The sequence below is a fragment of the Marmota monax genome, unplaced genomic scaffold (genome assembly GCF_021218885.2).
Source record: "Marmota monax isolate L192 unplaced genomic scaffold, Marmota_monax_Labrador192_F-V1.1 WCK01_AAM20220418_F8-fsc00016, whole genome shotgun sequence".
NCBI classification, from domain to species: Eukaryota; Metazoa; Chordata; class Mammalia; order Rodentia; family Sciuridae; genus Marmota; species Marmota monax.
The window spans coordinates 13,487,067-13,512,738 of NW_026695209.1; the positions used below are offsets into that span (position 1 = coordinate 13,487,067).

Here is a 25,672-nt window from a genome sequence, read left to right on the forward strand (position 1 = left end):
ACTTTGGTCTTGATTTCACATATAAGGAAAAACATTGGGCCTTTCACTTTCTGAGTGTAGCTTGTTTCTCCTAGCATCATAGTCTCCAGTTCCATCCATTTACCAGCAGATGCTGTAATTTTATTTATTTTTATGGCTGAGTAAAACTCCATCGTGTACGTGTACCACATTTTCTTTATCTACTCATCTGTTGAAGCACACCTGGGTTGGTTCCATATTTCAGCTATTGTGAATTGTCTTTCTGTAAACATTGATGTGGCCTTGTCACTGTAGTATGCTGAGTTTAGTTCTTTTGGATATGTGCTGAGGAGTGGTATAGCTGGATCATATGGTAATTCCATTCCTATTTTTTTGAGAAATCTCCATACTGCTTTCCATACTTGTTGCACTAGTTTGCAGTCCCATCAACAATGCATGAGTGTACTTTTACCCTCATATCCTCACCAACACTTACTGTTATTTATATTCTTGATAATTGCTATTCTGACTAGAGTGAGATGAAGTCTCACCATAGTTTGATTTGCATTTCCTTGATTGCTAACAATGTTGAACATTTTAAAAATAGATTTGTTGGCCAATAGTATTTTTTTCTTTTGTGAGGTGTGTGTTCAGTTCTTCTGCCTACTTATAAATTAGGTTATTTGTTTTTGGTGTCAAGTTTTTGAGTTCTTTATATATATTCTTAATATTAATACCCTACCAGAGGTGTGGGTGACAAAGATCTTTATTGAGTAGGCATTTTTATTACTTTCCTTTGCTGTATAGAAGCTTTTTAATTTGATGAGATCTTACTTATTGGTTTTTAAGTTTATTTCTTACATTTTAGGGGGCTTGCTAAGCAAGCAGTTCCTGTGCCAACATGTTACAGTGTTGGGTCTACATTTTCTTTGAACAGTTGGAGAGTTTCAGACCTAATTCAGAGGTCTTTGATCCACTTTGAATTGACTTATGTGTAGGGTGAGAGATGGAGGCCAAGTTTCATAATTCTACATATAGGGTTCTAGTTTTCCCAGCTCCATTTGTTAAAAAGGCTATCTTTTCTCCAGTGTATATTTTTAGAAACTTTTTTTAGTGTAAGATAACTGTATCTATGTGGATTTGTCTCTGTGTCTTCTATTCTGTTCCATTAATTTTCATGTCTGTCTGGGTTGTCAGTACCATGCTGTTTTGTTACTATAGCTCTCTAGTGTATTTCAAAGTCTGGTATTTTGATGTCTCCAGCATCATTTTTTTTTTTTCAGGATTGCTTTGGCTATTCTACATCTCTTATTTTTCCAAATGGATATTATAATTGCTTTTTCTAATTCTGTGAAGAATATCATTGGCAATCAAATGGAGATTGCATTGAATCTATATATAATGCTTTTGGTAATATGGCGATTTTAATAATATTGATTCTCCAGACCCAAGAACAAGATGTAAAGTGTTCCTTTACATCTCTTGCATTAGAAATTTTCATATTATAAGGTCTTCTTCAGTTTCCTTCTTCAGTGTTCTATAGTTTTCACTGTAGAGATCCTTGACATCTTTTGTTGGATTTATTCCCATGTATTTTATTTTATTTTCTGAGGTTAGTGTGAATGGGATAGTTTTCCCAATTTCTTTTTCAGTGGGTTTATTATTGGGTTTATTATGTGTGTTGATCTTGTATCCTGCTGCTTTACTAAAACCTTTTATTAGCTATAGAAGTCTTCTGGCTGTAACTTGTCTTTTCATAGTCTTTTGCAGAGCAAAATGTTTACTCTAATAAGGAATGAATTCTATATTGATGCTTGATATAAATTTATATTCTGCCTTTGCTGTTTGGAATGTATATAGTGCTGTTATATTTTCCTGAATATATTATATATCATATTTGCTGCTTTTATTTTTGATTTATATATAAAAATTTATCTTACCCCCATGGACTATTTTATTAGATTATATTCACAGCAATAATTTACCTCACAGATTCTTTGAATCTTTTCTTTTTATCTGTCTTTAATGTTTTATTCTGTGGTATTTTGCTTCCATTTATTTGATACTCAATATTATTTATAAATATCATTATTGCATTAACTATTCAATTTTATTTCCCAATTTTTTTTTATGTTTGTGTCTGGAGTTCTCCTGATCCTGCATTTCTTCCTTTCAGTGTTAACTTCTTCCTGACATATACCCTATCAGTGACTTTTCACTAGTGGTCTCTACCAGTTTTCCTTTTTTTTCCCTTGAAAATATTCTTATCTTTTTCTCACTTAGAAATGAAAACATAGTTTGAGATAAGTTCTACATTAACATTTTTTGTTCAGCTTATTGAAAACATTAATTCTCTTATGTTCATTCAAGCTTCTTTTTTTCTAGGTTTTATGAACCTAATTATTTCCTGAAGATAATCTGTCACTTTCCTTTTATTGTATTCATTAATTTACTTTGTTTTGATGTGTTATTTTTCAATATTGATGCTCCCTTCAAGTCTGGATTAATTGTTAATGAAAAATCTGTGCTCTTTTAGATCAGAATTTCATGTGTTTCATATATATAGAAAATGCTCAGCAGCCAGCTGTTTTTTAAAATTCTCAGAGCACATTGGACTCCTTTTTTTCTAGAACTATATCATTACAATCCTAGAGGACTCTTGTGTAAATTGTTTGGGGTTCTTCATTAAATTTCATGTTATTATTATTTTCTTAACCTTAATACCTGCTGGGTTTGTACCTCGTACAATGCCTGTCTTGCCTTGAGTTCAATCCTTAGAACCTCAAAAAGAAGAAAAGAAATGATTTTTAAAAAGATTCATACAGGCACAGAACCAGGAGGAGTAATTTCCCCTTTGATCACTTCAATGATGAGGCAGGAAATCAAGGTCCCTGGATCTCTATAGGGACCTGCATTTCTGCTCTGTCACTTAGTACCAGGTCTCCTTTTCCTTTGTGGAGGTTGATACTTCAGCCTCACTCTCCTTCATTCACCCAGTTCTCAGGTCCCAGGGCTTCAACCCTTATGGCCTTGGATATTTTTTTTCTTCATTTCTCCTTCCTCCTTTTGGGCTTGATTTTGTATGAAAATATATATTGCTCACCTACCACTTCTACATACTTATAGTACGATGGTGGCTTATTCTGTAACGTTTTAATAAACGGTGCTGCCAGAATTTACCTGAGCCAATTTATGGGTGAGGTGGGTGAAAATACTCTGCCTGAAGCCGGGCATAAACTTCAGAATAAGAAGTGTTCCTTTACATCTCTTGAAATTTACAAGATGCAGTCATAAATGCATTACTTTATTTGAGGTAATACTAAGCACAATGAATGATATTACTTCTGACTATTTAGTGGAAACGATTAACAGGTAGCATTTATAACTTTTGTATATCTCGCAGGAATTTACAGATTCCACGTTATGTTTGAATATGTATATTGTCTTCTAGGGATGACTTAAGATAACTGGCAGAGTCAGGGCTTCCTGTGTAATCCTGAAACTGTTGAGAGTAGGGGTGATTTCAGTAGTTTTGCCTCTGGAAGGTATACCATACTAAATTTTCATGAGGACATTTTGAGTAGGAGCTACTGTGAACTTGCCCTACTACGGTTATTTAATTTAATTGAGTCATTTAATTTAATCTTTCAGCTGCCCAAAAAATTGGGGGTGATGGTAGTCAAGCAGATATAGCTTGGACTATTAATCAGATAATTAAGAAACCTTATCATATTTACCTTAGAAATCTTATTGAAAAGTACAAATTGTTTAATTGGCCTAAATTTTGAATGTTGTTTATTTTCTGATTTGCAGATAAATTAGAATTTATTAGGTATTTGGCCAAATCCTAACTACAACCATGACTAGGTTCTTATTCTTTGTTTTTAAGACTAGTCAAAAGTTGACAAACAAGCCAGGTGTAGTGGTACACACCTGATATCCCAGCAGCTCAATAGGCTAAGACAGGAGGATTTTGAGTTCAAAGCCAGAGTCAGCAATGACAAGGCTCTAAGGAATTCATTGAGAGACTCTGGCTCTAAACAAAATACAAAATAGGACTGGGGATGTGACTCAGTGGTTGAGTGCCTCTGAGTTCACTTCCTGGTATTCCCTCCCTCAAAGAAAAAAAAAAAAGCTGACAAACAAGCAAAATATATTACTTAAGGACAAAAAGAGAGCTTCTAATGAATATCATTTAACATATATAATATAGGACTAAATTAAGTAATATATATCTCTGTGTATTTGTATATGTATCAAAATTAAAGTTTAAAAAATAATGTGAATGGCCTTTTATATTTTTATTTCGTAGCTTATTATTTTGTTCTCAGTATAGTTGCTGTGGGTGAAGCTATGAGTGATGGCTATATTTCATTTAGATTATTAAACCAACTGGGAACCATTGAAAATCCAAGGCTCTATGAGTAAGTACCATTTCATGTTTTCTTCTTTCATACATTAAATGTTTGCTATCTTGAGTATCCAGTTTAGAAGATAGTCCAAACAGAGTAAATTTCTATCCAAAGAGTATTAAAATGTTAGATATTATAAGGATCCCATGTGTCACCTTTGGATTCTTTTATTTTAAAGAGGAAGATATTGAATATGAGGCTGAATAGCTAATTAATATTATAGAACTGGTTACTACCTCAGTTACAAGAGTACAAGAAGAAATTTTTTGTTTTCTCTGTCTTTTCATTCTTTTTTTTTTTTAAAGTTGGATGTGGGCATGATACCTTATTTATTTTTATCTAGTGCTGAGAATCGAACCCAGTGCCTCACACGTGCTAGGCAAGTACTCTACCGCTGAGCTATGACTTCAGCCTCATCTTTCCATTCTTAATTCCAGTATTCTTCCTAACAATCTTGCCTTCCTAATTTGTCCAGTTTTCATGCAACATCATGTTCACAGTGGCAAAAGTGAAGGTCCAGTGGCATCAGTTAATAACCAAGTGATGCCATTTTAGTATTTCAGAAAACCATGCTCAGCCACAAAGTTCCTAAATAATAGGAGAGGGATGTTTTTCTTTAATCTTTTATTTAGCTTCTTATGCATGTGCAATTGTATACACGTTTCTAATGTTATCTAATCATCTCAAAGCCAACTATCATGTGGGTTTCTTGAATGCCTGTGTGTTTAATAAATTCTTAAAGCAGGAAATTTATTTTCTCTCAAAAGTATGACAAATAGGTACATCTTAGAGTTGAAATTATGACTTCCAATATAGTGTGTTGGACTTCTGGAAAGTGACTAAATAACAGAGTTGCTTTCAAAAGACTCACAGTTACCATGTCAGGTGAATAAATAAAAGATAAATTTTATTTTGCTATGGCTGCACTTATAATAGTTTGGTTTAACTTTTGAATGGCTATTGATGATATTGGAGTTTCAGGGGGTTTAGTTGGTATCAAACATTTGCTCCTGTCACATTTTAGGTAGTCCTAGTACCTGAATTGGCAAATTGATTAAATCTAATGTGTGAGGGACCTTGGACCTGAGTATATAGTGACATATAGATTTATTCAGCCATTAACTATGAACTAGGAAAAAGTTCCTGCCTATTTTATTTGCACAACAATAGCAGTGTCTTTAATATTATAGTATTATTAACATTTAATTAAAATAAGAATAACATTAAAATATAAAAGGAGACACACTTTACAACTGATACAGTGTTTAAGACAAAATATTTTAGACCATGCACTACACAGAGAAAATGATTTAAAAAAGTTCATGTTGATAAAAATCACTGAAAACCTCTGTACTGAAGAAAAATAAAGACCTTCCATCATGGGAAGCAATGATCATCCTCAGGAATAATATTCTTGGTTGAGAGTCAGGCAATTTTTAAAAACTTTTAAGAAAAATGCATTTTTTTAATATTAAAACTCTAACATTAATTTTCTAAACTTAGTAAAAGCATTGCAGATAATTTAATGGTAAAATGAATGTAGTAGGGCTGGGGATGTGGCTCAAGCGGTAGCGCGCTCGCCTGGCATGTGCGGGGCACTGGGTTCGATCCTCAGCACCACATACTAATAAAATAAAGATGTTGTGTCCACTGAAAACTAAAAAATAAATATTAAAAAATTCTCTCTTTCTCTCTAGAAAAAAAATAAATGTAATAATAATGCCAGAGTACCAATTATTCTTGTTCTTTTCCTTTTTTAAACCTTCCTTTAGTCACTTAGAAAAGAAGATAAAAGAAATCAAATTAGAATTTCAATCCAGATTTTTTTACTTTTATCAAGCCCCCATCTTTTATTATAAAAAGCTTTAAAGCGTTATTTACCTAATTTTGAACATTGGTCAAATGTGTTGTCATTGTATATATTATTGCAAAATAGTTGACTACTTTTTGTAACATTGTATGTAATTCTAATTTGAGTATGTATATTTATGTATATTCATATAGTCAATTATTTAGTCTTATCAGAAATATGCTTTTTTAGCTTTTGTATGAATTTACTTATCTAACACATTATTCATCACAAATCTTATTCAGACATTTTACAGAATACTAGAACTCAAACTGAAATAGTTTTATTGTTCACAAGAAAGTCACAGAATACTGGAAGACTAAGCCATAATTGCATCTCTGAGTAATCAGTTTTATGATAGAATATCACTAAATTACTGTTAAAGCACAGAGGAGAAGCAAGGGAGCATTTGAAAATAAGGTGATGGACTCCAAAAACAGGGAGAAGTTATTTTCAAAGATAAGGAGATGGGAAAACACATAATTTAAGAATAGTGCACAGAGTAGAGTTCTCAAGCAGTTGCTTTGAATTTTTCTGGAAAGCAAACTTATGTTCTGATTTACTTTGCAAACATATGGAACACCATGGAGAAATGTAAAATATGGGAACATTCCGTGGTAAAATCTGCCCATCTAACCCTGGCTAATGGCTTTATTGTTTATATATTAATTATTTTGGGGATTTGAATACATTTTAGATGCTCTGGGAGTCAGAGAATGTTAATGATATTTTATTTGCCTTTCCAAAATTGAAACAGGAATATTTCCTCACTGTAGAAAATGTGTCATTTTATAGACTGGAGAATGAGAATTGCCTATAATTGTATCACCCAAGAATATTTACACTTAACCATTTTTTAAAAAAATAATCATTCCACCCCTTCTTTTTCCTCTTTTTCCCCTTTCTTGTTCTTTTCCTTCTCTGTCCTCTTCTGAGCCTCTTTTTTTGGTGGTTGTTGTTTTTGCACATGACCCTGTGGATATATTTTTTTATTTAGCAAAATGTGTATCTTACTGAAAATGTGGTCTGCATCCTGATTGTTATACTTAGTGATATAGTGTGGACACATTTCCTTTGTAACTAAAAATCACTTAGATCTTGTGAGACCAAAAGTATGAATATGCCAATGCAGGACTTTAAACAGGAAATACCACTATTACAAGTTCAGATTGTAACAATTCCCTAGATGGATGAGCAGTAGGTAGATTAGAGGGAACGAGATTGGTGCCAAGAGTCCACAGATAGAGCTACTGCCATATTCCTATAAAAGATGAGGGGGCGTGGATCAAGCCAGTGGGCATGAAAAAGAAGTGTGAGACTCTAGAGGTTTTAAGGCTTACAAATAGTTATGTGGTATGTTTTTATGATTAAATGAACATGAAAATCAAAAGAAGAAATCAATCTAGAGTAACTTCATGTGTGGAGCTTGGTGGCTATTTAAAAAGTGTATACTATTCCATAGTAAGGTAAGACTTATTTGGGGATGATCCAATTTAATCATTAAATTAAAAAAATGTTGAGGGTTTTCATAGCCCAGGAACAATGCTAGGAATGGGAAAGAAACTCTTTGACAAATTGGATCTCTGCCCTTATATGATTTCAGCATATAGGTTTTAAATTAATAACAGAAAGAACACAAGTATGTCCATCATCCCTGTTTTCAAACAATTTTATGTGCATTGAGTCAGGCCCTCTGCTAAGTGTTTAGAATATTGCAATGAGCAAAACAGACTTGGTCCTCTCCTCATTAAGCTTGCAGCATAGTGAGGAATAGAAGGGTAGTCAAATTACAAATAAGTTAAAAGTAAAATCTGTCCAGGAAAAATATCTTGAGACAAATTTATACGTATGTATGGAAACTTAAAGTAGGGAACATGAATTAGTGGGGTCATTAAAACATTTTTGTGGGTATTTTTCATTAGTTGAGATCTGAATGATGAATGGGTCACGGCCCTGCTGCATTCTAGGCTGGGGACCCACAGATGCAAAGAACTTGATGCAGAAAGCAGCACAAGCCACTCTGGGACCTGACAGGAGTTCTGTGTTTCAGAATAGGGACAGAACAAATGAGAGGGGCGGGGAGGGAGAAAGATGAGAGAGAGAGAGAGCTCCCAGATATCGCAGGAACAAGAATTCATAGGCCATGCTCCAGAATTTGTAATAAATTCACTGGACAAATGAAAATCACTGAAATGTTTTCATTGGGAAGTTTGACTGGGGCCAAGACTGTATTTTTATTTTGGAAAAACAATAGACCACATTGGTTAGAGAGGCAATTGGAGAGGGGATTGAGTGCTATTGTAATTATATATATATATATACACACACACACACACACACACACACACACACACACACACAAGATACAATGGTCTCCTGGGTAAGAGGATTTGCAACGGAGATAGAAAAATGAGATTGGATTCAAAGATTCAAGATATTTTTTAGGTAAGATTCATAATAAGCATTTATGATAGACTAGATGTGGGGATTGACTGGAGAATGGTATTAGTGATGAATCCTGATTTTTGGGATAAGGCAAGAGATGGTAGTATGAATTTACTTATCCAACACATTAATTTACTTATCCAACACCATAAAGATAATAATGCCCTTTAATATCATTAGGAAATTTATGTTTTTGTTTAGATTTTATTTTCTTTTTGTGGTCAGGGGAAGGTATTGGGGAAGATGATTTGTTCAAATTTGAAACTTCTAAGCTTTAGGCATCCTTGTGATATTCAAATGTCAAAGTGAAAACTGGTGAATATATGTTTCTGGACTCTCAATTTGAGGTAGCTGCTTGGTGATCATGAGCAACCTGTTGGCATTTAAAACCACTGGGGTGGATGCAAATTGGTGGGAAAGGTAACGTGTTCCTATATGGATATGTTGAATTTGAAGTATTGAAATCCAGATAACTTCTTGGAAAAACATTAGGGAGATATCCAGTGACATATTCTGTGAAAGAGGAGGAGGTGGCTCTGCTGGGAGGGAGCTGGGATAAACCTTAAGGATAATAATGGCATCCTTCTTTGGGCCTAGCTGTTGTGAAGGAATAAAACAGGAGGGCAATAAAAAATAAGATATGGTAGGAAATGTTTGTTCTTCAGTGTTTCTGTATGAGATTTTCACCTTGGTTTAAGCAAGTCTTTCTTCTCTCAAAAGAGAAGCTTCTTTCAATAAGACCTTCCTTCCTTCCTTCCTTCCTTCCTTCCTTTCTTTCTGTTTTTACAGATTTTATTTCAATAGACTTTAAAAAACAATTTTCTCCCTTCTCTCCTTTCCTTTCCTCTCCTTAACTTTGTTTCTTTTCTTTTCCTCTTCTTCCCTTCCTTCTCTCATTCTTCTCCCCTGTTCCCTTTTTCCTCTATTTTGATCCTCCTCCCTCTCATATGCTGCCTCCACTTTTTCTTTTCTTTGCTCTTAGTTTTATCTAAAGAGACACAATGCAGTGGAGTAGGTTGAGTCTCTTTGCAGACAGGTAAATCCATGTTGATACAACCAACTCCAGGGACATGGAAATGAAGAATTGGCAGAGAAGCACCAGTGAGGCTGTTGACATCCCATGTGCTTGTCTATCAGCTGTGTGACTTTAAGAAAGGCACCTGGATGCTCTGCTACTCACTTTTCTCATCTGTATAATAGTAATGCTCAGAATTCCTAGTAAAAAGAGTTGTTGAAATAGTTAAATGAGGTCTAATATGTGGAGCGTTGTTAGAATTCTTGGTACTTCATCAGTGCTGAGGAAATTGTATTCACTAAATATTACCCTTAATTTTTCTTTTGAATCTCTGGCTTTTATAGATTATCCCTTTAAGTATGGAATCTTTCATAAGATGGCACAGAACAGTGGAGTTATTATTTGAACTTCTAATCTATTTAAGGAATTGTGATATTGAAGTGTCCAAAGAAAGAAATGTAAAACAAATAATCTTAAACAAATGTATAATCTAGGCACTCTGTCAGTAAAACAAGATATCTCACTTTTTAAAAAATTTATTTATTTGCTCTTATCAGTTATACATGAGAGCAGAATGCTCTTCCATTCATTATACACAAATGGAGCACAGTTTTTTACTTCTCTGGTTGTACCCAAAGTAGGGTCACACCATACGTGCAATCATACATGCACGTAGGGTAATAATGTCCATCTCATTTCACCATCTTTCCTGCCCCCATGTCCCCTTCCTTCCTCTTCTTTGCCCAATCTAAAGTTTCTCATTCATCCCTGCCCCTGCACTCCATTATGTATAAGCATCTACTTATCAGAGAAAAACATTTAGCCTTTGTTTTTTTTTTTGGGGGGGGGGGATTGGCTTACTTGGCTTAGCATGATATTCTCTAACTCCACCATTTATATGCAAATGCCATCATTTTATTCTCTTTTATTGCTGAGTAATACTCCATTGTGTATATATACCACAGTTTCTTTATTAATTCATCTATTGAAGGACATCTAGGTTGGTTCCACAGTTTAGCTATTGTGAATTGGGCTGCTATAAACATTGATTTGGCTATGTTACTGTAGTATGCTGCTGTTAAGTCCTTTGGGGATAGAACAAGGAGTGGGATAGCTGGGTCAAATGGTGGTTCCATTCCAAGGTTTTTAAGGAATCTCCATATTGCTTTCCAGATTGACTGCACCAGCAGATTGGCTGCACCAGCAATGTTTGAGTGTACCTTTTCCCCCACAGCCTCTCCAACACTTATTGTTGTTTATACTCTTGATAACTGCCATTCTGACTAGAGTGAGACAGGATCTCTCACTTTTTTTCCCTCAAAAGTATTCCCCCAATATATCTGTGGTAATGTATGTATTATTATTATTTTATTAGGTTTATAGTAAATTACTGTTTAGATTATTTTAATAAATAGTTAACAGGTATTTTATTTGGTCTTTTCCATATCAAATTGTTTTCTAAATCCTGCCTCATTAGGATTATACTGATTTTAGACATAATGTATGTTTAAAATCATTAATATGCAAATTTTTTATTTAGGAAGAGCAAACCATTTTATAGACTTCAAGAAGTCAATATTCTTGCTCAATTTTTCACTGATATTGTAAATATTTCAAGCATTGGTTTGACGTATTTCCAGACCTCAAATATACAATGTTCCACATGCAACTACAGGATCCAGAGTCTCATGTTAAAATCACTCACGTACCCAGAAAGGTAAGACCACTCAATTTTTATTTTAATGTGTCACCTTTAACTTGAAAATCCAGGCTTGTTAAGTAATGTTGTAAATATACATGTATTCAAGTATCTGTTTATTGTTGATTTCAGACTATATTATACATAGATATTAGAGTGTTAAAAAGGTATGAAATACATTTTTTTGGCTTGGATAAAATTTATTTTGAAATTACGTTACATAAGCAAAGAAAATGCACAGACACAATCACTTCCTAAGACACAACAAACATGAAAAAGTGAGACAATGTGTGCCTTAGAGGTTTATCTATAGTTTCTTATTTATAATACATTTCACAGAGTGGTTGAGAGCTGTCCTTTAGGTGATGTCCAGTGGTTGAAAACTATGAGGAAACACAGGGTCACAGCAGATGCAGGTCGTCATGACTTCTAGCCATTCATTCTTTCTCTCAATTTCATTACCCTTTGGTTGGGGAAGGAAGAAAGTCCATTTTCATTTGATGCCCCTAAGATTCTGGAGATAACTGGAGATTCAACACAAGAACAGAGTGAGACTCTGGGATGCATACCACAACAGCATGAAGAGAAGCTGACTCTACATACTTTAATTTTATAGTCATCATAGTCATCTGTCTTGTTTGTCACTTATGTCACTGTTGCCTCCATTCCTATTGAAATGTGACACCATCATGATCATCTGGGGTATATTGTCTTGGGGATCATCAGCTTAGCAGTAGTTTGCTTCAGCCCACTGACTGTTCTTGATTGCTTATACTCACAACCACAGAGGACTCCTTGTCTTCGTGGTAGTGATGAACATGTTCACCACAGAATTCATATCTCCATCAATAACACCCTTGTGAAGGTACTAGGAACACTGAGGAGTTTCTTTGTGAGTTGGTCCCGTCATTTGAATGTGTGAGTGTTTCCGACAGCAAGCATCAACTGAGAGCCAGTAGAAAAGCCATGTGTGGATTGCTGGAAATCTCCTTTCTTTACTTGACTATGTTGCTTTCTCTTCATTTATCTTTATGTACTTGTGTATTTATATATTTGATTTCCCAATTACCTTCCTATGAATGTTGACAATAGTAAATATGAATTTGTGGAAAGTAAAAATAAAAATGATAAGAATACAGATTTACATGAAGTCTATATCAACAGAGAGGAGTTGGGAAAAATTCTCTGAAGTATAGGTCATTTTATAACTTTGGGGGTAATATTTATACACTAAAATGTCAACAAAATGCCATTATAATGACAAAAACTAAGAATTATTTTATTGTCATTTGTCTTGGGTTGAAATTTCTGCAAAAAAATATATGGGCATTTTTAGCAGGAACATTTTGCTTCATCATTCTCTACCAAAGTACAAGGTAATGATGGGGGTGAGGTCATGCCTTGAATGACTAAAACTGTAAATATTTAAATATTCAGCCAATCTCCATATTTACTTTGTTAAAGATACAAGGTCTCCACTAAACACAAGCATAGAAATTGTATTTGCAGTCCACAAAGCTGGGCTTAGAAGAGGTCAGAGTTGTTACAGCATCTCCTCTGTTCATACCTTTCTGAGTGTAAAGATGGAAGATATGAATGCAGAAGTCTAGAGGTTGTAATTTTGCATTTTGTCTATAGACTTTAAGGGATTCATATTGTCCAGGAATAGTCTTTTTTATTTGGTATCATAAATGGAAAGAAAATGAAGAATTCTCTTCTCAGTCCAGAAGAAGCACCCAATATAAATCCTGACAAGATACCAGGCGTTTAACAAGAATATTTGCATACAGAACAGCACACAAGCTCAAGATGAACAAAAGAAATTTTGTTGCAAGCATGCATACAGTAAAAGAAACCATTCAGACTCCATTCTTTGTGAGCATGGGTAAATATGGGGATATACAGTCCACTTACTGTTTAAACTGAAATGAACAGAAAATATAAGAACATAGGTTCTAATACAGTGTTGAAAACATAAGACAGAAAAATTTACAATCAAGCTTTAGGAATAAGTTTACTTTAAAAATATTTATCAAGGAAATTACATAAAGCATTGCTCAGGGTTCTCACTGATATTTAAGAAAACAAATTCAGGAAAGAACAAGTGAAGAATGATATGATAAGACAAATGATAGTGGTTAAAAGAGATTTGGCTGAGATAACTGAAATCAATGTCAAAATTGGTATTGGTATTACAAACAGCAAAGGAAGGTTCAATAATGTAGAAAATACATTATAATCTACTGAATAAGGAGATGTAAATAATTGAGAATATTGGATAATATAGATACGGGAAAATAATTGAAATGCAAAGTGAATACCTGATGTCACTAAAGAGGAGACAGAAGAGAACGCCATTTGTGATAAAATAAATCTCCCTTCAGTAGAAGAAAAGAAGATAAAGATCTCAAATGGAAAGGCTGAACTAAAAAGCAGGAAACCAAGAGGCCAACATTTAGACTATTCTTATAAAATTTATTTTAAAATTTTGATGATAAAGAGAATTTTTCAAATATTCAAAGAAATCTTCAGGGAGTGGAAAATTCAATATTGTAGCAATGAGGGTTTTTATTAAATGCATGTGCAGGTTTAATGTGATGCCAATAAAAAATATAATATTTGAATCTTCTAACCAATCTGAAATTAGAAATATCAAGATGAGCCAAGAAAGCTTGAGTAATTAGTATAATTTTTATAACTTTAAGTGTGAAGCAGTAAAGAGTTTATCATTGCTTCCATGCAGGAATAATTTAAAAAGTCTGAAACTGGCAGATGAATTTAAATGTAGTTTAATGAATAAATGGAAAACCCCAAAATCTTATGGGTGTTGAGGATAGCAGTCAAATAATAACACTATACCAAATGATTGACAAGTAAAAAGTTTGACATTTTCTTATCACACATCAAAATTAGTTCCAAATATAGTAAAGTATTAAATGTAAACTGATAAACAATGAACAGAAAGAAATTTAGAACATATTTGTGTTTGCACTAAATAAAAGCTGAGATAGAAAACAAAAAAAATGTTAATGAATTTGCCTATATAAAAATCTAAAAAACAAGTATGTATATGTCAAAGATATCATTAACAAAAATAAAATAAGCTTAGAAAATTTTATACTGTATATGATATTGGATGACTTTAAACTATATGTAAGTAATTTTTACAAAACCTGTTAAAATGCATTTTAGTTGGAGTATGGAGTAAAGGACCTTCAAATTATTTAAAACCCATTTTCTGAGCCTATCTTTGTTTATCATAGCCTAGATTCTTTGTCTTACACTCCACATCCAGTTTTGATATTTCTTGTCCCTACCTTCTAATCATTTTCAGAATTCATCCATTCTTCCCATCTCCACTGCTGCAAACTCTATTAATCTGGACTCTCTGCTAGAAACATTTTAATAGCCTCTTAACTGTTCTCTTTACCTTAGCCAAATATCCTATAATTTATTTTTTTTCTTTTCCTTTTTCCCCCTATTTTTCTTTTCTCGGGGTTGGGTATTAAGGTTGAACTCAATGATGTTTTACCACTGAGCTACATCCTCAATCCTTTTTCATTTTGAAACAGGGTCTCATTAAGTTGCTGAGGTTTTCACTAAGATTGCAGAGGCTGGCCTTGAACTTGCTATCCCTGGGCTTCGTTCTCCCCAGTTTCTGGGGTTCTAGGTGTGCATCACTGTGCCTGGCCTATAGTTTGTTTTTAAAACAGTGCCCAGAATGATCCTGTGAATGGTGGATTAGGTCCTGTTAAACTGACCCACTTAGCTCTTCTCAAAGGCTTTCTTGATGTCCTTGAATACCCTGGACATCAAGAAATACGCCTTACTGTAACTTCTCCCTCCATGCTATTCCCCTGGTTGGTTCCTCTACCTGGAAATTTCTGCTGCTTGATATGCCCCTGGCTAACTTTCTTGTCTCCAAAAATTTTCTCAAACATGGTTTTCTCAATGAAACCTACCTTACCATTCTGTTCACAGTGTACCCAGCAATCTTACCACTCCTAACCTGCTTCTTTATCCTTGTAGCACTTGTTATTTATGGTGAACTCTATAGTTATTCCTTATTTTTTGTTGTTTGTTTCTCCCCGGTAGACTATAAGCATCTTGAGGGCACTGATTTGATCTCTTCTGCTCAAAATATTTCAAGTGCCTTAAAATGTGCTTGGGACACATTGGTCACTAAATGAATGGTTATTGGATGAAGAAATGCAGATGTATATTGTCATAGAACAACTTTAAAAGTTGAAGTAACAAATGGATAATAGTCATTTTAGAATCTTTAATCCTGATTGTATTCAAGTAAGTTAAAATTAAGGCACGGAAGCATAGCATATTTTTCCCAAGTTGGCAAAACAAAGTCTGTTATTGAATTCATACTGAAATTGCCTTCCTGTTTTACTGCTGGTAGGTATGTAAGCTTTTACACATATTACAGAAAAAAATTAGTAAAATATATCAAGAACTCCCAAATGTTAATATATCATTTCATTTTTAAGAATTTACATTTCAGAGACTTGGGGTGGTGTTTATGAGCATCAACTCTGCAGTCAGAGTGTCTGGGTTTGATCATTTAATTACTATTTTTGTCATCTTGAACAAATGAATTAATCATCTGTGCTTTAGTGTCCTTATCTGAAAATAGGAATAATAATATTTTACTTTGTAGAATTAAGAAGGTTGAATAGTATAAAGGAAATCTATAATAGATACAATATTTTAGATATTTAAACTATTGCCTGGCTATAGTAAGTGCTATGTAAATATTTGTTAAAGGAAATATCAGAAATATATGTATTTCTATATAAGAAATGTATGCACAGTTTGATTTACAATACTAAAATAGAAATAAATTAACTGCATTTGGTGGGGTAATTGATACATTTATTATGGAATATCTATAGTATGAAATGTTAGGTAGTCATCAAAATGGGCCAATTAACACAGCATATTGTTTAATGACTAATTTTTTTCAAATATAATCAATGTATTCCACAATTAGGAAAAAAATAATGAAATATATTTTTTTTCTCTTAGGGGGACTTGATGAAAATAATTTAAATACATACTAATATAATAATTCTGCAAATTTAGTCTAAGTATTTTCCTTATTTCATGTTAAATTCTCCAGTTACTTAAAAATAGTTGCATATAGTTCAATAGTTTCAAGATTCTTTTGGAAATATACATAAGGCTTAAATTTAATGAAGGGCAAACATTTGAAGAAGAAGAGTCAAGAAGCTGTCTTTAATTTAGAAAATAGCCTCAGAAAGCCAATTTATAGTTACATACTTTGTGGTGAAATAGAGATTTCGTTTTTGTTCTTTAAACTTCATGCCCAAAACACCAAAGTACTCTGAGAAATTGTGGGAATTGGTGCTCCAGATCTCTGAGGTGTATAAAAGTAGTAATTTTGGCAAAAACTCTGAAGTACACTTTTCCAAAATGTGTTCATGCAATCCGAAGCTTTCTATCCTCACTATCCACCCCCTCTTTCCCCCCCTGGGTTCTCAAATGATGTGATCCAGTTCCAGGGGATTGTGGAGAGGTGGCACAGATAAAGCACCCCAGTGTCAGTAGTGTGAGGCACATATGCATGTGTTTTAGTGAGCTTTTTGCTGCTGGGAATAAAAGCCCCAACCAACACAATTGTAGAAGAGGAAAACTTTATTTGTGGGCTCAGGGTTTCAGAGATCTCAATCCATAGACAAACCTGGGGCTCAAGGTGAGGTAGAACATCATGGCAGAAGATTTTGGCAGAGGGAAGCAGCAGCTCACTCACATGATGATCAGAAAGCAGAGAAAAACTCCACTTGCCAGATACAAACATATACCCCAAGGCCCAATAGCCCCAAAGCCCAACCTTCTCCAGCCACACCCCATCTGCCTTCAGCCACCATTTAATCCCATCAGGTGATTAATTCACTGATTGGTTAAGGCTCTCATATCCCAATCATTTCTTCTCTGAACCTTCTTGCATTGTTTCACACAAGAGCTTTTGGGGGGACACCTGACATCCAAACCATAACAGTGCATTTCTTTATGGAGTGTAAGGCGAACCTCAACAGGTTCAGGAGGTCTGAAATGGATGCTCCTCACATGTACCAGTACAGTCATTACTAAATAAAAAGAAAATTAAATCTAGGTATTTTTAGAAATACAATTTAATAGTCATATTGAGGGAAAGGGAATTTTATTTATATTTTACTTCTAAAATTATTTGATTTAAGTCATTTTTTTCCCTGTAATTACATTACATACGAGTTTTTTTTTTTTACACCAAGTGCATTGGCATTTGCCTGTCATCTGAACCACATAGCTGATTGAGATGGGAAGACTGTGTGCCCAGGGCTAGCCTGGGCCACTGGTGAGACCCACATCTCAAAAAACAAAAACAAAGAAACTAAAAAACCAAAAATAAAATGAATGATTTTAAAAATTATGAATAATTGCATAAAATGGTAGAAAATAAGAAGTTCCACTGAACTATTGTACAGCAGGGTGACTATAAATAATGACAATATTCTATATATTTCAAAAATCTAGAAGAAATGATTTTGAATATTTCTATCATAAAGAAATGATGTTTGAGAGCCGGGCACAGTAGTGCATACCTGTAATCCCAGCAACTGGGAAGCTGAGGCAGGAGGACCTCAAGTTTGAGACCAGCCTCAGCAACTTATTGAGACCCTATTTAACTTAGTGAGACACTGTCTCAAAAAAAAATTAATAAAATATAAAAAGGGTTGGGGATATGGCTCAGTGGTTAAACACCCCTGGGTTCAATCTCCTTTACCTTGAAGAAATGATGTTTGTGGAGACAGACATGTTTAACCTGATTTAAACATTACATAGTTTACATATGCTTACACATGATACTCCATGAAATGATTTTTATGTTTTTGTTTCTGTTAAAAGGGCTTAATTTAAATTTAAAAAATAAAATAAACAATTCTCTCCTTAACTTTCCTGGGATTTATTATGAAATAATTTAGGGTAGTAATTGTGTAATTGCACAATGTAAACAAGAATTTTCAGGTTGTAATCATGAAAACTGGAGCACATATATTTTAACTAACTGTTTAAAACAATTATATTATTGCATAAATATTTAATCCTCAAGTAAAGTCTCAATAAAATTTGATTAAAAGCATAGTACATATGTATATAAATGTGTTTAATGATCAGTCTTTCTGGTTCATAAAATAATTGCTTTTCTTTCTATATTTGTCTTATAATTTGTTCCATACATTTTCAGTTGCATAATATGTGTAAAGTATATATTTTGTCCATAGTGGATACTCCATCTTTTCTTTTAATTTTTCTTCCTTTCACTGTTTAGTCTCCAATTTACTTTTCCATACACCTCCTTGCATCTGTAAATACAGAGTTCAATCAACAGACAGACCAAGATAATAATTATGAAACAAATTTTCCCGTTGTTGAAATTATCTATAAAATGATTCCAACCCTATTCCCAATACTTCTGTGAATAGGTTTTATTGCATAACCATATAAATTCTCCTAGCTTCTTGTAAATATTGCATTTATTAGAATACTCTTGACTTTTATCAAGGCTGTATTCTCACTTCCATCACTCTGGTAACTGCAGTGCTATACATTCTAATCCAAGAGAGTTTGGAGTGATATAGGAACACTGAGCAAAACTAACCAAGAAATTTGGAAAAAGAAATCTTTCATTGATTGAAATTGCATCTCATATGGTAGAATTTATCTTCAGAGTTATTTATCCCAACTTCAGTTTAACCTCTTCCTTCAGAGAATTGAAGGGACTTTTAGTTTTATCCAAGGTGCAGGTTTTAGACAACACATGTGATTTAAATGTAATATATTGTGTACAATATTTGAACACTAAGATACATTTTTGAGATTTTTTTATGATTGAACTGCTTTCTAGGTAAATAATAGTGTAAGCATTTGTACTTAATATGCTAAATTCCAGATGCTATATTTTTGTGATATTTACCACATGCCTTTGAGGTATTTTGTTTTATTTGGCAAGGAGACAGAAATTCACTAGTGGAAAGAACATATCTAAGCTTTATTAGCTACTTAATATATCCTAACATTCACAGCAGAACATTTGGAAGTTTAAATTATTATATCATCCTTCAAATAAAAGATAAAAATTTTTAATATTTTGTCATATTAAAGCATATAAGTATAAGCATGAATGCTACAAATAAACCATCCATTTAATTTTTTATATCATGTTAGAAGCAGGGTCTATTTGTGAAATCATGCAGTCTATTTATTGACTGCAAAAGAGTCAGATATCACTCTGTTCCTGTGGACATCAACATGAGTACAATGTATCCAACCTGTGCTACACTGTGGACCAGGATATCCTGAACCAGGATATCAGCCATTTTCTTCTTTCTAACTATAAGTTAATGGCTACATTGTATTTCATCTTTTGTAGAATATTTAACCTTGTATTTCATTATTTTCAGATCCTTCATTTTTTTTTACAATGTGCTGTTATGGTAAACAATGAATATATATACACATATGACTATTTGCATTTTAAGCAATTTTCTTCTTAAGTATTCATAGTTGAGAGATTAAGAAGGAGAAACATTTTCAAATTTTCCATTTCACCCATAATGCTCATACCTTTTTCAGAGTGTTGGAGAACCTACAGGTAGTCCCTGTTCTCCCAGTGTATTTCCTTCTTTAAGGTCACTTATTATAGGTGGTAAAGGAAGCAGAAGAGGCAACACAGATAACCACCATTATATTTGGTTCATTATCAAATAGTGTGTAAAATTTATTCACGGGTTAAGAAGTAGAGGGAAGTTATTGGGATATGCCCCAATGTAAAAAAATACTCTGGTTTGTAATTTTAAATTTAATGTGAAATCTAAACCATGGATAGAATATGAAAATTCACTACGTTTATGAAATTTGGAAGCAGTTTTTTCTACTCAGGAAAAGGATACCTAAAATACATTTTGTGGGTGTGTAGCAAACTTAACATTCCCTGCTGGCTGGAGATGCTAACAGATGCTTAGATGAAAGTATGCTGTAAGTTTAATTACCTAGATAATTGCTATAACCATCTAGTGGATTTTTCTATTTAGATCTGTCCATACAGATAATGTGCAATTAATGAGAATTAGCACTGCCAAATTATTGTAAATGTGAGTTATAAAAATGTGATGCCTTATGGTCTAGATTAAACTGCAGGCACTCAACAATAATTATTTCTGTAATGAGTTTGATAGAGACTACAAGCACTCTTTCCTTCTAGATAGTTAAGTAGGACCTTAGAATTTAGGGAGTGAAGAATATACATGGCAGATGTGACCTGGGGTGCCTTCTGGAGAATACTTGGGCTATGTGTCCCCCAAAACTCATGCTCCCAAAAGAGAGTACAGAAATCTTCAGAAGTGAAATGATTAGATCAGGTGAGTCATAACCTAATTGGTAGATTAATCCATTTGATGGATTAATGGGAAGTAACTGTAGGCAGATAGTGAAGGAAGTAGGTCATTGGGGGCATTCCTTTACAGTTTATGTTTTTTCCCCTGGCACCTCTCCCCCCCAGGACCCCCGACCTTTCCTGACTCTACTTTCTCTCTTGAACTGAGCTGCTTTCCTCTATCACACCCTTCTGCTATGATTTCTGCCTCAACTTTGGCCCAGAGCTATGGAGTAGGCCAACCATGAACTGAGGCTTTGAAACTAAGCCAAAATAAACTTTTCCTCCCCTAAGTTGTTCTTGTCAGGTGTATTGGTCACAGAAATACAAAGTTGACTAAAACAGTCACAAAAATTCCCTGGTACTGCCCCTTGGTTTTCCACACCATTCGCCATCCCCACCCACTGACAACCAGTCTGGTTTTGCCTTTTCTGGATATAAACAAAATATGTTATATTATGTAAATGGAATTGTATAATATGTTATCTTTTATGTGTGGCTTCTTTCATTTAGCTGCTTAAAATTTATCCATATTGCTGCTCCCATCAATGGAATGTGTATTGAATAGTGTTCCATTGGTGCAAATAGACCACAGTTCATTTATCCATTTACCAGGTAGAGGTCATATGGCTTCCTTGAAGTTTTTGTTGTCTATTAATAAAACTGCCATAAATATTTGCATGTAAGTTTTTATGTGAACATAGTTTTTGTTTCTCTTGGATAGATATCTCAAAAGGGATTGCTGGGTGATATGAAAGTGTGTATTTAACTTTATAAAAAACTCAGTGATTTTCCAGAGTGACTATATACACAGAAGTTTTATTCCTCTCCTGCACCCAAACTGTATTTTATCAGTTTGTTGTGTTGTTTTGCTTGCTAGTTGGTTTTATTTTAGCTCTGCAAATGGGTGTCTAGAGGCATGTTGTCATTTTAAATTTGCATTTCTCAAATGAAAAAATGACTTTGGTGATGTCTGACAGTTAATTGAGGGTATTTACATATTAATTTAATGCAATAAGTGATATGGCTGGTTTAATTCTATTATCTTGCTTTTTTGTTATCTATTTTTCCATCTGTTATTTCATTTTTCCTTATTATCTGTCTTCCTTTGGATAAATTGAGTAGTTTTATGGTACCATTTTATCTCTTTGTGGGTTGTTAGATATGTATCTTTGTTTTATCATTTTGATATTTTTAGGGGTTTGCATTATAACATTTTGTTTATTATAGTTCATCTTCAAGTGGATTTTATCATTTCACTTGTACACAGTAGCATACTTCCAATCTCTCACCCAGCTTTTATGCTGTTGTTGGAAAACATTTTCCTATACATATGCTAAAAACCTCCGTAATACATTGTATCATTGTTGTTTGAACAATCAATTGAAGAGATATAAGTAGTTAGGAAAAATCATATATGGTTATCCACAGAGTTTCCATATCTGGTCCCTTCAGACCCCTATGTAAGTGCACGCTTTTATCTGGTATAATTCTTCTTCTAAATTGAAGTAGCTTCTTTAACATACTTTTATACTACAGGTGTCCAGGTGGTAAGTGATTTAAGTTTGGGGTGTCTGAAAACATCTTGATGTTGCCTTCATTCTGAAAAATAATTTGAATACAGAATTTACATTCATTATTTTAACATTTCTATACAATGCAGCATCTACCAAACATTGATCCTAATGAGAAACCTATTGCTCTCCTTTCTTTTGTTTCCCCTGGTGCTAAGGATTAAACCCAGAACCTTGTGCATGCTAAACAAGTGCTCTCCCACTGAGATACATGCTCATCCCTGCTTGCTAATTCTTGATTAACTGTCAGACATTGTGCATTTAATCATGTGGATTTTCTATATTTGTGTTCCTATACATTTTCTTGAGGTTTATTTTCAAGCTGCTGTTAAGTTATCTGTAGTCAAGTATTCATTTCTGGTCCTCTTTTCAACATGTAGTTAGGCAGCCAGGTCTGACCAAGTGCTCAGTCTAGGCTCAATAACTTGCACTATTTAAAAAAGACTTCTTTGTGTACTTTATCTTGTGCCCTTGGATCATTGGTTTTTCCCACTTGGCAGGTAGGAACTGGCACTATTTTTGTTCCTATCTTGGTGTTTAGAATCTTATCCTAAGTAAAACAAAAAAGTCTCAAAAAGAGATTTTTTAACTGAAAAAAATAACATTCCTTTCTTATAATTTAGTATGATATATATGGATTAAAATATATGGATTAAAATTTAAAACTATGTTGTATTTAAATTTTAGGGGCTATTTATTTCAGGACTTCTTCCATTACATTCATTAAAGTTTATACTCTGTCAAGGTAATGTGCTTATTTCTGTGAATTTATGGTCAGCAAAACATTGGAAATGTAATAGTATACTTTTTGAGATTAAAAAACTAAACACAATATTCTTCTCAAAGTAGTTTCACATAGATCATACATTATCTTCTAAATTATGGTGTTTTCATTTCATATTGTCTGGAGAGAAGGAACTATTGATAATAAAATAAAAAGGTGGTTATATGTTTTGGTGAAATTTAACTTTGGCAGGCATTGCAAACCTGCTTAATCTTTTTTTTAATGCTTTTAGAGGCTTTATGAAGTGTGGAATCTTTAATAATGGTGTGTATTTACTATGTTAACAATAGAATACATATCAGTGGTCATAAGGTTGTGCATTTTCATTTTATTGTAAAAAAGAGACAAAAACATACTTGCCTTCATATTATATTATAGATATGAAACAGAAAAATTATTAAATGACAAAGGTAATGTTTCTAATGACATGTTTACTGAACTTGATAAATTTAAAATGAGATGAGTCTAGGAAATTCAGTGCATTGAGAGTACATTCCGTGATAAGAACAGATGACAAGTTATCATAATTGTATATACATTTGTATGGGGAATAAAAAAATCATTCATCTACTTATTTCTTAATGGAGAAAGATAACATCAGATTTCTTAACCATATGCAATTATTCTAAAGATAGATGTGCACATTTTACTCTCTGATAGCTTAACAAAAAACTACTTTGCCAACATCCAAAAGATCTTCCACATTGAAACATTATTATTTCACATTTACTGTTAGAGTATTAAAATGAAATTTCAAATTGCCTTTATTAGTTCAAATGGAAAATACTGTACTATACTTTATCAACTTCCATAAATGAAGATGAATGTCTACCTTTTATGACTTTTGTGACTTCTAAGCATGTGTAGAAATTTAATTTATTTTTTAAAAAATGAATGATTTAAACTTAAAATGCTCTTGAGTGTTTACAAAATGTGTTCAGTGGTATCTTAACCAAGCTGGGAGGACCCTGGGAGCCATGGACCTTCTGAGTGAGAGCTCTCCATGTCACATTAAGGTGAGCTGCCACCACCTCTACTGGTGATGGTTGCTGATACAGATTTTTTAAAATTTATTTTTACTATTTGACTTTGTCTTTTATTGAGATTTTACCACCTTTTTTCATTTTAGCTGATCACTTTTTTTGAGTTTTTTTCAAGACATTAAAAGGAAAATTTATAGCTTGACAAGATGCCTTATCTTGCATTTGAAGATACACTCTTCACGTAGTATACATATAATCTCCCCAAGAGAGTGTATTGTTATGTCCATTTTAATGGGTGGCAAAGAAAAAAAAGGACTGACTGAAGAATTTAGGCAAAATTTGCCTATACAATTCACTTCACTCTTCTTTTGAGGTAGTCATGAGAGTGGCCTGACCACTTAGTGAATACAGGTTAAGCTATTTCAGTGTCCAACTATGTCTTCCATACAATGTAAACTTTCCAGTAAAGCAAAAAGTACGTATGCTGAAATGGAGAATTTCTTCTTCATCAGTGTTATGTCTTCTTCATCCCTACACGACTAAATGAGATGGAATGTCTTTGAGCCTGTAGGTTTGTTGGAAATCCCTGCATTTGGAGAACTAGTTAGTTACAGGCATAGACTATCCTAATACTTCTATAAAAGGGAAATGAAATTTGTTCTTTTACTAATCAATATCTTTCTCTCTTTTTTTTTTCTATTTTACAGACCACCACTCTGCAGGTATAATTTTACACTTAAAGAGGGAAAAGAAATATTTCTTAAACTACGTGCATGTACAGCAAAGAATATTTAAACTCCTTCTCCCATCAACTGTAAACTTATTTGTGAATTAAAGAACTTTTAAATTAGAAAAATACCATCATTCTTTCTTTTAGAATGCATTGTTCAATCAGATGCATTGAGTTCTTAGGTAAAATTTTTAGAATCAAGAATATTAAAAATAAAAATGCATATGAAAAAACATTCTGAATATATTCTAAAGCAGTTTATTTCTCTTTACCTCATCTACTTCCTAAATCATAGACTTACCATTGAAAGTTTACCTCAATTTGTTATTTTAGTAAATATGTTCACCAAAACATTTTCTAAAGGAAAAATGGTGAAGAACTTAGTGGGTCCCTTCTAATCAATATCATTGTACAACTCTGCAGTAATAAATTAATTTTTAAAAAATTTATGAATTTGGGCTAATGTAATCTTTGTAAATATAAATACTTGGTACTTTTGGTAAAGTTTTGTAAATAAAGGATTTGCTAGTATGGAGCATAATAAATAAATAACATATAGGCCTCTAAACTTATGTTTAAATCCTGTGTTCATTATTTATTAATGTTGAAATCCTGAGTAAGTTAATTTATTTTACCATGTCTCAATCATCTAAGGAAATTTTGTGAAGATTGACTCAATAAAGCACTTTGAATAGTGTATGTCTATAATAATTATAATAAGAATGATGATAGCTATTACATATATTTATCATTGTGTTCTTGGAAAATATTAATTAGT

The 25,672-nt window shown here is 33.2% G+C and overlaps 1 protein-coding gene across 2 annotated transcripts in view; it reads left to right on the forward strand.

Annotated features, from left to right (window-relative positions):
* Positions 1-25,447, forward strand: part of Lipi (lipase I) — a 63,416-nt gene extending 37,969 nt beyond the window's left edge. For both annotated transcript variants that reach the window (XM_058574567.1, XM_046430558.2), the window contains 3 exons: positions 4,271-4,382; positions 11,220-11,396; positions 24,872-25,447. In XM_058574567.1, the coding sequence (XP_058430550.1) occupies positions 4,271-4,382; positions 11,220-11,396; positions 24,872-24,959 (377 nt within the window). In that variant the 3' untranslated portion in view covers positions 24,960-25,447. The remainder of the gene's footprint in view (positions 1-4,270; positions 4,383-11,219; positions 11,397-24,871) is intronic.
* The last annotated feature ends 225 nt before the right edge of the window (positions 25,448-25,672 follow it).